General features: G+C 53.7%; 1 protein-coding gene across 2 annotated transcripts in view; it reads left to right on the forward strand.

Annotated features, from left to right (window-relative positions):
* Nucleotides 1–1,041: 1,041 nt before the first annotated feature.
* LOC125720619 (rho GTPase-activating protein 7-like) overlaps nucleotides 1,042–13,627 on the forward strand; it is a 40,270-nt gene continuing 27,684 nt past the window's right edge. The window contains exons 1-3 of one of the 2 annotated variants that reach the window (XM_048996264.1): nucleotides 1,042–1,634; nucleotides 2,870–4,109; nucleotides 7,738–7,872. In XM_048996264.1, the coding sequence (XP_048852221.1) occupies nucleotides 2,955–4,109; nucleotides 7,738–7,872 (1,290 nt within the window). In that variant the 5' untranslated portion in view covers nucleotides 1,042–1,634; nucleotides 2,870–2,954. Of the gene's footprint in view, nucleotides 1,635–2,869; nucleotides 4,110–6,181; nucleotides 6,206–7,737; nucleotides 7,873–13,627 lie in introns of those variants that run through there. The other variant, XM_048996265.1, reaches the window with a different exon arrangement.

Here is a 13,627-nt window from a genome sequence, read left to right on the forward strand (position 1 = left end):
AAGACAGGGAATCCATTACTCTGTACTGGATTTTGTACTACATTTTAGTGCTATTATAGGTTATGACTCATAATTTAAATATACAATTTGGAAGGTTTTTTTTTATAATTGGCCAAGTGTGCATGATGACTTCATAGTCATAGACATTTCCAGGATAAGCAGAATAAATGTGGTTTTGTGCTGTCGCGCAGTGCACCACTTTCCTGAAAGATCTCAGAAACATACAGGCTTAGTCAGTCATTGGCCTACTCTGCTACCGAAACGTAATTTAATGAGAGTGGGAATCAGCAGCCAGGTGATTAACTAGCAGTTAGGCAGCTAGTCAGGGATACACAAATGGGAAGAAAGCAGAGTGGTCACGGGTCCAAGCGCACACAGTGTATTGAACTGTAACACACATTTTTGTACGTTATACCGAACATCCTATGGGGGCGACAGTGAGCGGCAGTTCTCCAGCATGCAGTGGAATTTTCCACTAATAAATGATGTGGGTCAGGAATGTGAGGCCACTTCCTGTGTAGCCAGCGAGGGCCCGTGGGGCCGTGGTGAGGCCGGGCGTGAGCGCGAGTGTGAGTGTGCTCGCACTCACTGACTCATTCATAGAGCCGCGCAGGAGCACGCCCTCATGTGCTGGAACTTGGCCCTGCACTCTGGAGGCTGACAGGGTTATATCTGAAGCACAGAAACGCACATCAGGTCCATTGTTAAAGGGCCAGGGAGCAGATGCAGAAATGCGACCCTCTCAGGTCTGTTTCAAAGCTGCCAGGTTCCCGTGGGTAAATCCAGTCGCTTGAGCCGATGAGCAGTGATGACAGGCCAGCCCGGGCACTTTAAGGGGTGTGTCATCATTCTAGACCCCTCCATGGAGGGCCAGTGGATGTCTGGATGGTTCCGAGCCACGCAGGGACCCCCACTGCACATGCGAGAGGTCTCTTGGCGAATGCATTTACGTGCCATAACACGGGCCACCTTGGGGGTCAAAACGGCGGCCATGCTGATCGCCCATCGGCAGCAATTAGAGAGGAATCTCCATCAGCGGTGCAGACATTCCAGAGCGGCCTGGGCCCGGCACAGGGAACAGCACGCACCCTGTGCCGAAAAACGCCCCTGCATTTTAAAAAAAGCGCTGCAGCTTGGTCATTCTCCTGGCTGAGAAATTCCGCGTGAAGTTGGAAGGTTCTTATCCCTTCACAAGGCACGCTACCTGGGATCATGTGTGCTGTGTGCTGGATGCTGGCAGCATAGAGCTATGCCACAGCACTCAGAACACTCCGGAATGACCAGTAGGGCGTCACAATCTTGCTTGGCTCACGGCCAGGCTTCCACAAGGCAGCCCGTCTGTTTCTAATCAAAAGCAGGACAGAAAACGCAGGGCTTCCAGTGCGGGAGAGCCGGCGGCTGCGAGGAGAAGGAGCCACAAACCTAGCAGCAAGGGAAGCAGAGACGCAAGCCACCACGATGTCGACCGGCCCCGGGGCCCGGGAGCAATCGGGCTGGGATGGGGTGGGGCAGGGCGGGGAGGCATGGTGGGCCTGCAGCCGGAGACGAGAGACAGCTCTTCCCCGATGTCCGAGCGATGGCTTCTCCACATTCACATGCCACAATACAGAGGTTCTGGGAGCTCTTCAGAAAAGGTGAAGACTGTGTGTGTGTGTGTGTGTGTGTGTGTGTGTGTGTGTGTGTGTGTGTGTGTGTGTGTGTGTGTATGTGGAGATGTTAGATGGATTCTTTGACAGGACTCCTTGTCCTGCTGCACTCCTGCATGTTGTAAATAGATCTCCTCCTTTTACTTGGCTCTTCCTTTCACCGCTGTGTGTGTCTTACTTTATTTATGCCTCTCAGGCAACAGCAGATGTAGCATGACGGGGACATGACTGCTATGTAGGTACTGCCTTGAGACCCATCTTAGCACAAGGACCAGGGGCTTCTCGGATTAGGCCAGCCGACACATGGCACACGGAGCTAGAGATGGAGATAGACTCACCATGTGGAGCAGGTCTACGTTGGCATGTTGGCGCACTCAGTCTGCGGCGTGCTTGACGTGTGGAGCAGGTCTGCGGCAGCGTGGTGGCACGCTCAGTAGAAGTGGGTCTGCTTCAGCACGGTTGGCATGTGGAGTGGGTCTGCGGTGGCGTGCTCGGTGTGGGGAGAGAGTCTACAGCGGCGTGGTGTTGCGTTGGCCGTCATGACTGGGTCTGCTGCGGAGTGCTGGTGCGCTTGGCATAGGCAGAGTGTCTGCCTCAGCGTGCTTGGAATGGGGAGGGAATCTGCAGCAGCATGACAGTACGCTGGATGTGAGGAGTGGGTCTGCTGCGGCATGGAGTTGCATTGGATGTGATGATCGGCTTTGCTGGGTGGGTGGGTATGTCGCAGGATGCTCGGCCTGGGGAGCAAGTTTGCTGCAGTGTGACAGTGCATTGGATGTGAGGAGCGGGTTCGGCCTGGGGAGTGGGTTTGTTGCGGAGTGGCAGTGCCCCTGGCATGGGGAGCAGGTCTGCCGTAGCATAGTAGCATGCTTGGCAGGCGTAGCGGGCCTGCTGCATCGTCGCGGTCCGCTAACCGTGGGAGGCGGGTCCGCCATGTTTGCTAAGCAGTGCTGTGAGGCCTGCTGCCCCAGCTTCCTCTATGCAGACCCGCTCTGTTTACATTTTTCTCGCGGTACTGCTGTGTGCTTCATTCCAGAGGGGGAGGGGAGGGGTCAGTGGTTCAGGGCTGGGATTTGGCAGCCACTAATTAGATACAATCTCACTTACCGAGGTCCTGAGTAAAGCAGGGTCACTTCAGCATGGAAGGTGCTTATCTTTAATCCTCAGGAGATGGGGCCGTGACCCTTTGAATGCCCCTCTGTCACACCTCTGTTCCCCTGCAGATGGGCAGCTTGGACTAGACCCGTATCCTGACAGCATCTCGACAGGATACAGCGCAAGGTCGGGAACGACAGGTGGAAGATAGTGATGATGCCAGTTGCCATGGGGACCAGACGCTTTGACCAGCCTGGATCCGGATTGCAGTACAGTTACGATGACCTGGATATTTGTGCTTGTCACAGGGCCCCCCCTGGAGCCACATGCCCCTGGCAGGGGGTTCAGGGGCTGTGTGCCTCTCTACCGGGGCAGGGCCTCAGTCCGCACCCTCAGCAATGCTGGTTCATGCTTGTGGGGGGCCAGATCTCAAGTGAAATGGGAGCCCCTGCTGGTATGGCTGAATGGGCCCCCCCTAGAGAAGTGGATCCTGCTGTTTCCTGCGGGGTCAACCAAGTTGGGACTCTGAATGGCTTTATCACAGAGGTGGGGGGGCGGCCTCACAGCAGTGCTCAGGAGGAGGAAGGTGTATCTCAGGGTGACACTGAAACACTGGGGGACATGTCAGAGTGCCGGGTGTCACGCCCATTCCAGTGTGACAGGATAGCGGATCCTGTCTATGAGCTCCCACCAGCTGGGGGCGCCAGAGGCCCAACAGAAACTGCTGACCAATCTGCCGTTCCCCAGAGCAGTAAGGATTCGGCAGAGCTGTGCTGGGCTGCCAATCCCGAATGCAGCGGAGATGCCCAGATGGACGCGGATGCCAAGGTTGAGCCCAGAAGCACAGAGCCCCGTGACATCACTGGGATTCTGAGCTCCAATGGGGAGGAGCTCAGAAAGACCTCAGAGTGCTGCCTCTGGAGAACCTCCTACCAGAAGTATTCTAGCAGAACTTGGGAACTTCTGCAGGACATGGGCGCCATCAGAGAGGATGGAGAGATACATCAGGAAATGACAGAGGACCAGGGGACACCAAGAGAATGCGATGGAGTAGAGACAGGAGCTGAGATGCTCTCACGCCAGGGAACTGATGGCCCAACAATGGCAAAGGAGCAAAGTCCTGTAGCAGGAGGGCTCTGGGAGGCCCCCAATCAAGCATGGAGCCCAAGCGGAGAAGAGAGCAGCTGGCCGGCTGAGCCACGCTCCTTCAGTGAGACCGCACACTCCCCAGGCGATCACAGCAAGCGCTCACTGGGAGGGACCACCTCCAGGCTGGGGGACCGAGCCAAAGGTGCCCATGTGAGGAGGGGAGAGGCACTGTGCAAGCACGGAACCGAAAACACAGCCATGGAACTGCGGGTGAGAAAGGTGAGTAGATTGATCCCACTGCTGAGAGTGGAGGGTAACTCTGGCTACCTCCTTAGCCAGGAATGGCCTTTAAGCAATTAGATGAAACTGTGTACTGTGTACTGTGTACTGTGTGTCTGCAGTGTGTACACAGCATGTCCACAGTGTGTCTGCAGTGTGTACACAGCATGTCCACAGTGTGTCTGCAGTGTGTACACAGCATGTCCACAGTGTGTCCTGCTGCCCAGCCCAGACAGGGTCAGCCTTCGTCTAGAGACATATGATCACAGCTGCTGTCCCTACAGGGTGTCAACTGTCACGGGGACTAACAGAATGTTCTTGAACATGGAGGAGACTGAATCTGTGCCTCTGCTGCAGCAGGAGTGTAGATAGGCCTGCCTGTGCATGTGTCTGTGGCATGTGGAGTGGCAGTGCGAATAAGCAGCAGAACTCCCTGTACAGTGTGCAGCTGTCAGGGTACCTTGGCCCACACCAGGGCAGGCTATGGCAGAACTGTATATTAGGAGAATGTGGGCTTTAGGGTCAGGGTCGGACTGCTGGTTTGTGCTCTGATGTTAGGGTAAGGGTGCCAGTATGGACTCTGACGTTGAGCGGAGACACTGACTCCATGGCTCCCCCATAATGATTTTGCCATGTTGCCGATGATCTCTCCATGTGGAAAGTTTAAGATGTTTTTCCACTGTACACCAGTAAAACCATGTGAGCCCTTTAGCATTAGAACAGTGTTACCTCTCTCACCGCCCCCCCCCCCCCCCCCCCCTTGATTGCTAAGATGCTCTGATTCTCGCAGTGTGTGCCTCTTCCAGTGTATGGCTGGCTCTTCTGTTGTGCTGAGCTCTGGCTCTCCCAGTGTACAGCTCTCCTGTTGTTCTGAGCTCTGGCTCTCCCAGTGTACAGCTCTCCTGTTGTGCTGAGCTCTGGCTCTCCCAGTGTACAGCTCTCCTGTTGTGCTGAGCTCTGGCTCTCCCAGTGTACAGCTCTCCTGTTGTGCTGAGCTCTGGCTCTCCCAGTGTACAGCTCTCCTGTTGTTCTGAGCTCTGGCTCTCCCAGTGTACAGCTCTCCTGTTGTGCTGAGCTCTGGCACTCACAGTGTAAGGCTCTCCCACTATGCAACTCTCCTGTTGTGCTGTGTTCTGGCTCTCCCAGTATACAGCTCTGCCAGTTTACAGCTCTCTTGTCATGCCACGCTCTGGCTCTCCCAGTGTACAGCTCTGCCAGTGTACAGCTCTAGTGTTGTGCTGCGTTCTGGATCTCCCAGTCTAAAGATATCCTGTCGTGCTGCAGTCTGGTTCTCCCAGTGTACGGGTCTCCTGTTGTGCTGCATTCTGGCCCTCCCAGTGTACAGGTTTCCCAGTGTACGGCTCTCTTGTTGTTCTGTAGCACCATCCAGCCAGCTTTGGCTGCTCAGCTTCTTCCGAAGCAGGTGTTTTTGTCACTTTGGAATGGGCCGCTTCCTGTCGTAATGAAAGCTGTCAGCCACTCCCCAAGGGCCTGCCGCTGGATTCGTAGTGACACGGCAATAGGAAAGAAAGAGACCCCCCTAATTTCAACATCATTTTCCTACCCAATCAGAGAGCACTTCCTGTCTCTGAGCTATCTCTTTCTGTGAGTGCCCTAAGGGACATGCAGTGTAAGAGACTGACAGGGTGCCATGGTGTGAACCAGTATGCTCTCTGTGCCCGGGGGCTTCAGGTAGCCACAGTGATGGCAACATGTCACTGGAGAGCTCCCGGTCCACTGGAAAGTGTGGAGAGTCCCGCCATGCAAGGCCTGGGCCTGGTAACACGAGGGGGAACAGTAAAGTGAATGCTGGATTCGGAAGGCTGCCACTGCAGTGCTAAGGCATGAACATAACCCCACACGGTGTGCAGTGTCACATGAAACACACACATCACAAACCATTCTCATACACGTGCTGTTAACTCAAACTGCCAGTGTTTGACAGTGTATTTATATTTTAACATGAAATTTCACTTTGTATTTGAATGAAATTATACAGCCACACATATACATGTCTTATTGCATAAAGTCACATTAAATATCTTCTTGTAGCTAAGAGGGTGGGACATTCCTGCAGTTTGAAACGGCAGGCTGAGGTGAGTCACCCTGCTCTTCACCATTGTGCCCCCTACTGCTGAAGCTGAGGTGGTGCAGGTGATGCTGCTGCTCTATGCACACAACCCGACCCAGAGGAATAAGGCTGCAGAGAGCAGGAAGCAGGCAGCTCATTCTCCAGCTGCATTTATGGGAATTAACCACATGGGGTCACTATTGGCCCTGCTACTAAATGATGTCAGGAGAGCTTGTAAGGTGGCCCTGGAGGGGAGGGGGGGTGCTGGGTTGGAGGTGGAGCTGCAGTGTTTCCCCTGGGGGGGGGCAGACAGACACCGACAGTATTCATGGTGTTCATGTGTTTCTTTTAATGACAGCAGTCAACATAACAACTGAACTAAACATCAGAACATTTCTTTTTATGACAATTATCCACAAAGTTTGCAGCTTTTGTCACTGCACTGTATCTTTCTAGGCTTCTGGAAGAACAGTTCTACAGCCTCTTGATATGGGAAGTCAGAGGCGTCTGGCCCATTTATTGAGATCCGCATGCAGGCTGCAAGATGGTCTTCTTGCAGCCTATTGCGGATGTTTGTCTTGACCTGCAAATACATTAACTGTTAGGCTTCTAAGTAATAGCTGATAGCTTAACATAGTGATAGTTTAAAGCAGAAAACCCCATTGTAAACTTTATTTATTATCATGTTCATTTTTGTCTGCTTTTCAGGTGGTTGACGCGACATAGTTTCCGACGTACGCTCTCTGTCCGCTGGTGGGTGTGTGCTCACCTGTGTGTGCGCGCACGTGTCTGTGAGCGCATCGGGACGGAGCTCCACCATGCGCGATACAGAGAACAGAGGAGAACTGTAAACGCGCGACCGTGTACAGACAAAAATGACAAGCTGTTGTGTAAATAAGATAAATAACATAAGGCTATTTAGTTTGTTTAATAAAAGGACAATGTATAGACCTGTTCTATAGGAAAGGTAACCTTAAATGACTTCTGTTGTGATCTGGCGCTAAAATAAAAAATTAAATTAACTTGACCTTCAAGAGGGGCAGGAGGTGCCGTTGGGGGGGTGGGGCACCCTTCCTAATACAAAAGTAGCGGAAACACTGAGCTGGGTGTGGGATTTGTGATAGTTTGGGTTTGAGTCTCTGGGTGGTTCCCCTTTAGGGTTGGTACTGCATGATGCAATTGCTGTGATTCGGGTGCCCCGATGGATGTTGTGTAAGTGACACCAGAGCGACACACTGGCCTCACATAGGGGCTCACATCAGCGACCGTGTTAAGAAGGCAGCATGCGTCTGACTCTGGGCCGTCAAACAGGACTGTGTCAATGCTGCGACAAAGCTGCCACCAGTTTCGGCTCCAACGGTCTTCAGAGCTTCAGAGACATGTTATCCCGCGCTGAGGAGTGCTATCCTGTGCAAACGCGTCTTATCCCATGCAAAGTTGGGTTATCCAGTGCAGAAGTGCGTTGGGCCCCTCCAGTGCCAAGAAGCAATATTGACTGTTATACCCTCAAACCAAGGTCAACCCCAAATGCTTAGAGGCTTTTTCTGTCCCTGGAAGGTGCCCAAAGAAAAGCCGCCTTACATGGATTCCATGGCTCTGCTGATCCTGAAACTGGACCAGCTGGACCAGGACATCGGGAAGGCCCTGGACGACGCCTGCACTCAGCCTGCCGGCCAAGGGAGGGAGCACCCTGTGAGTGTTTACCGGGGTTACTAGGATAACTGGTGTGATGGTGCATGTCCAGATTCATGCATATATAACAAACAGTGGGGGCGGCATGGTGGTGCAGTGGTTAGCACTGTTGCCTCACACCTCTGGGACCCGGGTTCGAGTCTCCGCCTGGGTCACATGTGTGTGGAGTTTGCATGTTCTCCCCATGTCGTCGTGGGATTTCCTCCGGGTACTCCGGTTTCCCCCCACAGTCCAAAGACATGCTGAGGCTAATTGGAGTTGCTAAATTGCCCGTAGGAGTGCATGTGTGAGTGTGCCTTGCGATGGGCTGGCCCCCCATCCTGGGTTGTTCCCTGGCTCGCACCCCCCGCGACCCAGTAGGATAAGCGGTTTTGGAAAATGGATGGATTGATGGATAACAAACAGTGATGGGGGAAATGGGACAGAAAAAGCCGTGTGTGGAGTTATGGTGTGCAGTTCGTCACTGGTGTGAACCAATGAGAACCAGCCTTAGTAGCACTGGGTGGGAAGTGAAACTCCCTACCTGCCTTATCCTGGGCATGTGGCAAGTGGAGAATAAAGACCCTGGTCAACCCATGCCATCTCTGACCTCTGGCTGCCTGCATTCTGTTTAATAAGGACAATGGGACAGAGCATGTGTGTCCCTGTCCCCGTGTGTGTCTGTCAGCTGTGTGTGTGTGGTCTGGAGCGGCTTTGCGTGATAAGACCACCAGCCACCCCCCTGTCCTTCCTGCTGTGAGCCCCTCCCCCACCCTGAGGCAAACTGACAAACATCCTGAGTGGCAGCCTCCCCCATCCCTCCAACCTGGCGCCGTTTCCTGCCAGGATGTTCCGAGAGCGCCATGTTCGCGAGCTGCAGACCGTCTTGTATTCTAAACAAACGCCCGGCCTCTCTGGCGCTCACTGCAGGGTGACAAGCCCCCCTTTCTGCACGCTTGACACGTGCACCTGCCCATCCTTCTTACAGTTTCTTCCACACTCATCACTACCCACTGATTCCACTGGATAAAGATTACAGGTAATCACCTCCATACTTGAGGTGCTCTCCTTTAGTTCACTGGACTGCCCCATTGGTTGTCATGCCACCTGCTGGTGCTGAAGGTCATTGCACTGGGTACAGTCCTGTGATGTAAGCTTACAGGATCAATGGGTGCTGAAAGGAGAATTTTTGGCAGAAGTCGTAGTACAGGAACCTCACATCCGTCACGTCCAGCCAACTACTTTCCTGTGTAGGCATGGCTGTTTCCGACCATCGCCCCCTAGTAGTGGGACAAGAACAGCAGAAGGAGGGGGCTGGGGGTACCTTAGTACCTGCCCATTTTTCCTGAACTATTTTACATATACTTGTGCATGAGCTTTAAAGGTACTGAGTGCCCCTTTTAAACCTTTGAACACTTGTACTTCTCAAAGTCTCTGCACAGCCCTGAATCTCAGACTGTGGAATCCCCATCTGTCACCAGGACAAGCTGAGAACACCCCAGAATCATATTTCCTCTGCTCTGCTGTGCTGTCCAGATGGGTCCCTGTGAATAAGGGAGCATTTCCATCTTTTGGAGGGAACACTGTAATACTCAGTCTTCAGGAAGTGACATCAGTGCCAGAACTACCTAATCTTGGGGTAAAAATGGCTGAATTTGCCTTTGAGTTTGAAAACACTGTTTCGAAGCTTCTTCTCAGTAACCCAAATCTGGCATTTCTTACCCCAAACATAATGACTTCTGCCATAGAAATCACCCTGTCCGCTGGCAGGGCTGTCCCACGTCAGCACTGCCCCCTGGCAGGGCTGTCCCACATCAGCACTGTCCCCTGGCAGGGCTGTCCCACGTCAGCTCTGTCCCACGTCAGCACTGTCCCTTGGCAGGGCTGTCCCACGTCAGCACTGCCCCCTGGCAGGGCTGTCCCACATCAGCACTGTCCCCTGGCAGGGCTGTCCCACGTCAGCTCTGTCCCACGTCAGCACTGTCCCTTGGCAGGGCTGTCCCACGTCAGCTCTGTCCCACGTTAGCTCTGTCCCACGTCAGCACTGTCCCACGTCAGCACTGTCCCCTGGAAGGGCTGTCCCACGTCAGCACTGTCCCACGTCAGCTCTGTCCCACGTCAGCTCTGTCCCACGTCAGTACTGTCCCCTGGCAGGGCTGTCCCACGTCAGCACTGTCCCCTGGAAGGGCTGTCCCACGTCAGCACTGTCCCACGTCAGCTCTGTCCCGCGTCAGCACTGTCCCACGTCAGCTCTGTCCCACGTCAGCACTGTCCCCTGGCATGGCTGTCCCACGTCAGCTCTGTCCCACGTCAGCACTGTCCCACGTCAGCTCTATCCCACGTCAGCTCTGTCCCACGTCAGCTCTGTCCCATGTCAGCACTGTCCCTTGGCAGGGCTGTCCCACGTCAGCTCTGTCCCACGTCAGCACTGTCCCTTGGCAGGGCTGTCCCACGTCAGCTCTGTCCCACGTCAGCACTGTCCCCTGGTAGGGCTGTCCCATATCAGCACTGTCCCCTGGAAGGGCTGTCCCACGTCAGCACTGTCCCCTGGAAGGGCTGTCCCACGTCAGCACTGTCCCCTGGAAGGGCTGTCCCACGTCAGCTCTGTCCCACGTCAGCACTGTCCCCTGGCAGGGCTGTCCCACGTCAGCACTGTCCCCTGGAAGGGCTGTCCCACGTCAGCTCTGTCCCACGTCAGCACTGTTCCCTGGCAGGGCTGTCCCACGTCAGCACTGTTCCCTGGCAGGGCTGTCCCACGTCAGCACTGTCCCCTGGAAGGGCTGTCCCACGTCAGCTCTGTCCCACGTCAGCACTGTTCCCTGGCAGGGCTGTCCCACGTCAGCACTGTTCCCTGGCAGGGCTGTCCCACATCAGCACTGTCCCCTGGCAGGGCTGTCCCACGTCAGGTCTGTTGCCTGGCAGTTCTGTCCCATGTCAGGACTGTCTCTCTCTCAGCATGCATTAGATTACCCCCCAGCCCCTGTCCTCCCCCAGGGCTTCCTGTGTGTCAGTAGCCTTTAGTTGTGATCCACTTTGTTGGATCCCCAACCCCATCTGTCAAAAGCAGCGACCTTCTCAGATCTGCTCCTGTTCAGCGATTTCACAGCACCTTGGGGTAGCTGGCTCACATGCCGAGCTCAAAGCCTGGGTTTATGGGTATGAACAAGGTCAGCGTCCATGTGACAGTCAGGGCGTCACGTCAAGGAGACACAGTGAAGATGCATGGTGATACATGGACGTCCCCAACACTCCTTCAGCTGGAATCTTTTAAAGACATTTTCCAGGGAATCTAGTGTCCTGAGAAATGCCCACCTTACATCGCTATACAGCGCCATTCATGTAACGGGCCTGGAGGGACCTTCCTGGAAACCTTGAGTCAGTTTCAGGAACCCCTGGTCTTTCCATTTCATGGTCACCACTTTCGCTGAAATCTTCGACACGATTATATTTGATTTCCTCATTTAAGCATTTTCACAGAGGAAGTGGGAAAACCCAGAGAGGAGTGAGGTATACTGGGCAGGCACTCGGCTGGGATTCGGAGCACAGGGGTCAGAGGTCACAAAGATTCTCCGAAGACATGCCCAACCCCCTGAAAGCACACCTCATTGGTGGTGGTGAGGTGGGGGGGCAAGGAATGCAGCAAGAGGAAAGGGAAACAGGGGCAAAAACCAGCAGAGAGAGGGCAGGGGTGACAGGTCAGGAGGCAGAGAGTCGAAGAGGCCTGCCTGGACCCAACGGCGTAGGGGGAGGTGCAGCTTTCCCACGCTGAGTGCAAATTTATGACTCTGCTTATCAGAGTCATTCCTGGCGGTTGGGGACATTATGGCGACTGTCTGAAGGTGCACCTCCCTTAACCTGCCTCTTCTTATCTGTTGCTAACACGCTAACTCTTTGTCGGAGTTAGTGGGGTGTGCGGTCACACAGCGACGGAGCAGAACCGGCGTTTGTAGCTGATCTGCGGGTCTGCCTGGAGACCGTCCCTAAGAGATCCCTTAAATGACGGCATGTCGGTCACCCGGCTGCTGAGGCGTGACGATACTTCCTGTGACTGTGCAGCGCTTGAGAATCCCAAGGCGGAGGAGGCAGTGCTTCGGCAAGATCGCCCTCGGCTTCCCGGCGCTGCCGTGTTCTGGGATGACCTGGAGTTAAAGGTCTGCTCTGCTCTCTCGCCTCTGCCCATCGGCTCGGGCGGCAGCAGCGGGGAATGATGTCAGCATCCCCACACGCCTCCAGCTTAATGCCAGCTTTTGTTCAGTGACAGTAAAGGCTTTCTCTTGTTCATCTCCTCCTCCCGCGGCTGACGTCTCCTGCGTTTTACCTGCAGGACTAAGTGAGGAGTCTAAGAGGTGAAGTCAGCAAGCGTGTGGCGTCCGCTTGTCACCAGGAATGCTGCTCTGATCCACCTGTGGTGTTAAGCTCATAGCGTGTAGGGATGAGGACAGACACAGTGGTATCTCCTCATTAGGCAGCAGGAGGTGGGTTAACGTTGGGGTAAGTGTTAGCATTACGGCTAGGATTAGCATCATTGTTAGCGTTATGATTAAGATTAGAGTTAGCATTAGCATAATGATTAATTTTAGGGTTAGCATTAGCATTATGATCAAGATTATGGTTAGCATTAACTTTATTATTAGGATTAGGGTTAGCATAAACATTATTATTTTCATTAGCATTATGGTTATGCACCAAAAAGCTTGAGCATGTGTTAACATGGCCTGAACACCTAAGCTTAATTTCCAGCCATAAAGGAGGCTAAAAGTTAGTCCCTAGGCAAACAAACATGGTGTGTAAATCGACACAAAGGCACCAGACAGAAGAAAATGTCCAACAGCGATCTCTGACCCACAAGTCTGATCGTCTGTGTTTGGGAAATGCTATATTCGCAGCCACAGAGGACATGGTGTTACTCAAACATAAATACTTCCTTAGTCAGGCAAAGTTTAGGACAGATGTGCAATCAGCCTGTAACTGCGTGACTCTGGAGGCGCCGGAGTTAAAGCCGAGTGCAGGAATGGAGGCTGTTTGTGGGGCTCGGGCTGCCCTGTGCTCCCATTTTCTGTGTAAACTGGGGACGGCGTCATACTGCGCTGATGAAAAGGACGTCTCTCCACATCCCTGCAGGAACGCGCCACCCTTACAACACACAGCAGGCCATGTGTTGCTCACTGCCACATATCCCACAATGCACCCTTCTCACAGATAAATATACATGTATATAAGCTGTAGGACATTCCAGGAAGCAGACACTGCGGCCTCATGGTGCTGTGTGGTCTTTAGCAGGACCTCTGCCCCCCTCCACCAACACTGCTCCCCAGATGTGTTACTGAAAGAGCTCTTTTAATGTTGGGAGGAGGTGGGTGGCAGGTCGGGCTGCTCACGCTGCCCTCTTTTGGCATATCCAGGCATTTTGGATCTATGAGCATTGGGTGTTGGGGGGGCACGGCCCTGCTGTTTTATTGCTGTGTAATTGTGCAGCAAGTCAACTGTGTAACTGTGCGGCTGTGTGACTGTGCAGCTGTGTGACTGTGTAGCTGTACCCTGGTTGACCACCAGTCAGGCTGCTCACTTTACTCACAGCTGAGCTGAACACAACATGCTTGTATCCCTCCATGGCATAACACAGCAGCTCATCAGCTGGGCCTGGGTGTTCCTCTAATCAGTTCCTGCGCTCGTGGATTAAAACAAGGTCAAAGGTCAGTATCAGGACGATGAAAGAAAGAATGAAGTAGGACAGAGAGAGTCCTGCATTCCAAGCCCTGCAGAGGAGCACACCTCC

This window comes from Brienomyrus brachyistius, chromosome 25 (assembly GCF_023856365.1).
Source record: "Brienomyrus brachyistius isolate T26 chromosome 25, BBRACH_0.4, whole genome shotgun sequence".
In the NCBI taxonomy this organism is placed as follows: Eukaryota; Metazoa; Chordata; class Actinopteri; order Osteoglossiformes; family Mormyridae; genus Brienomyrus; species Brienomyrus brachyistius.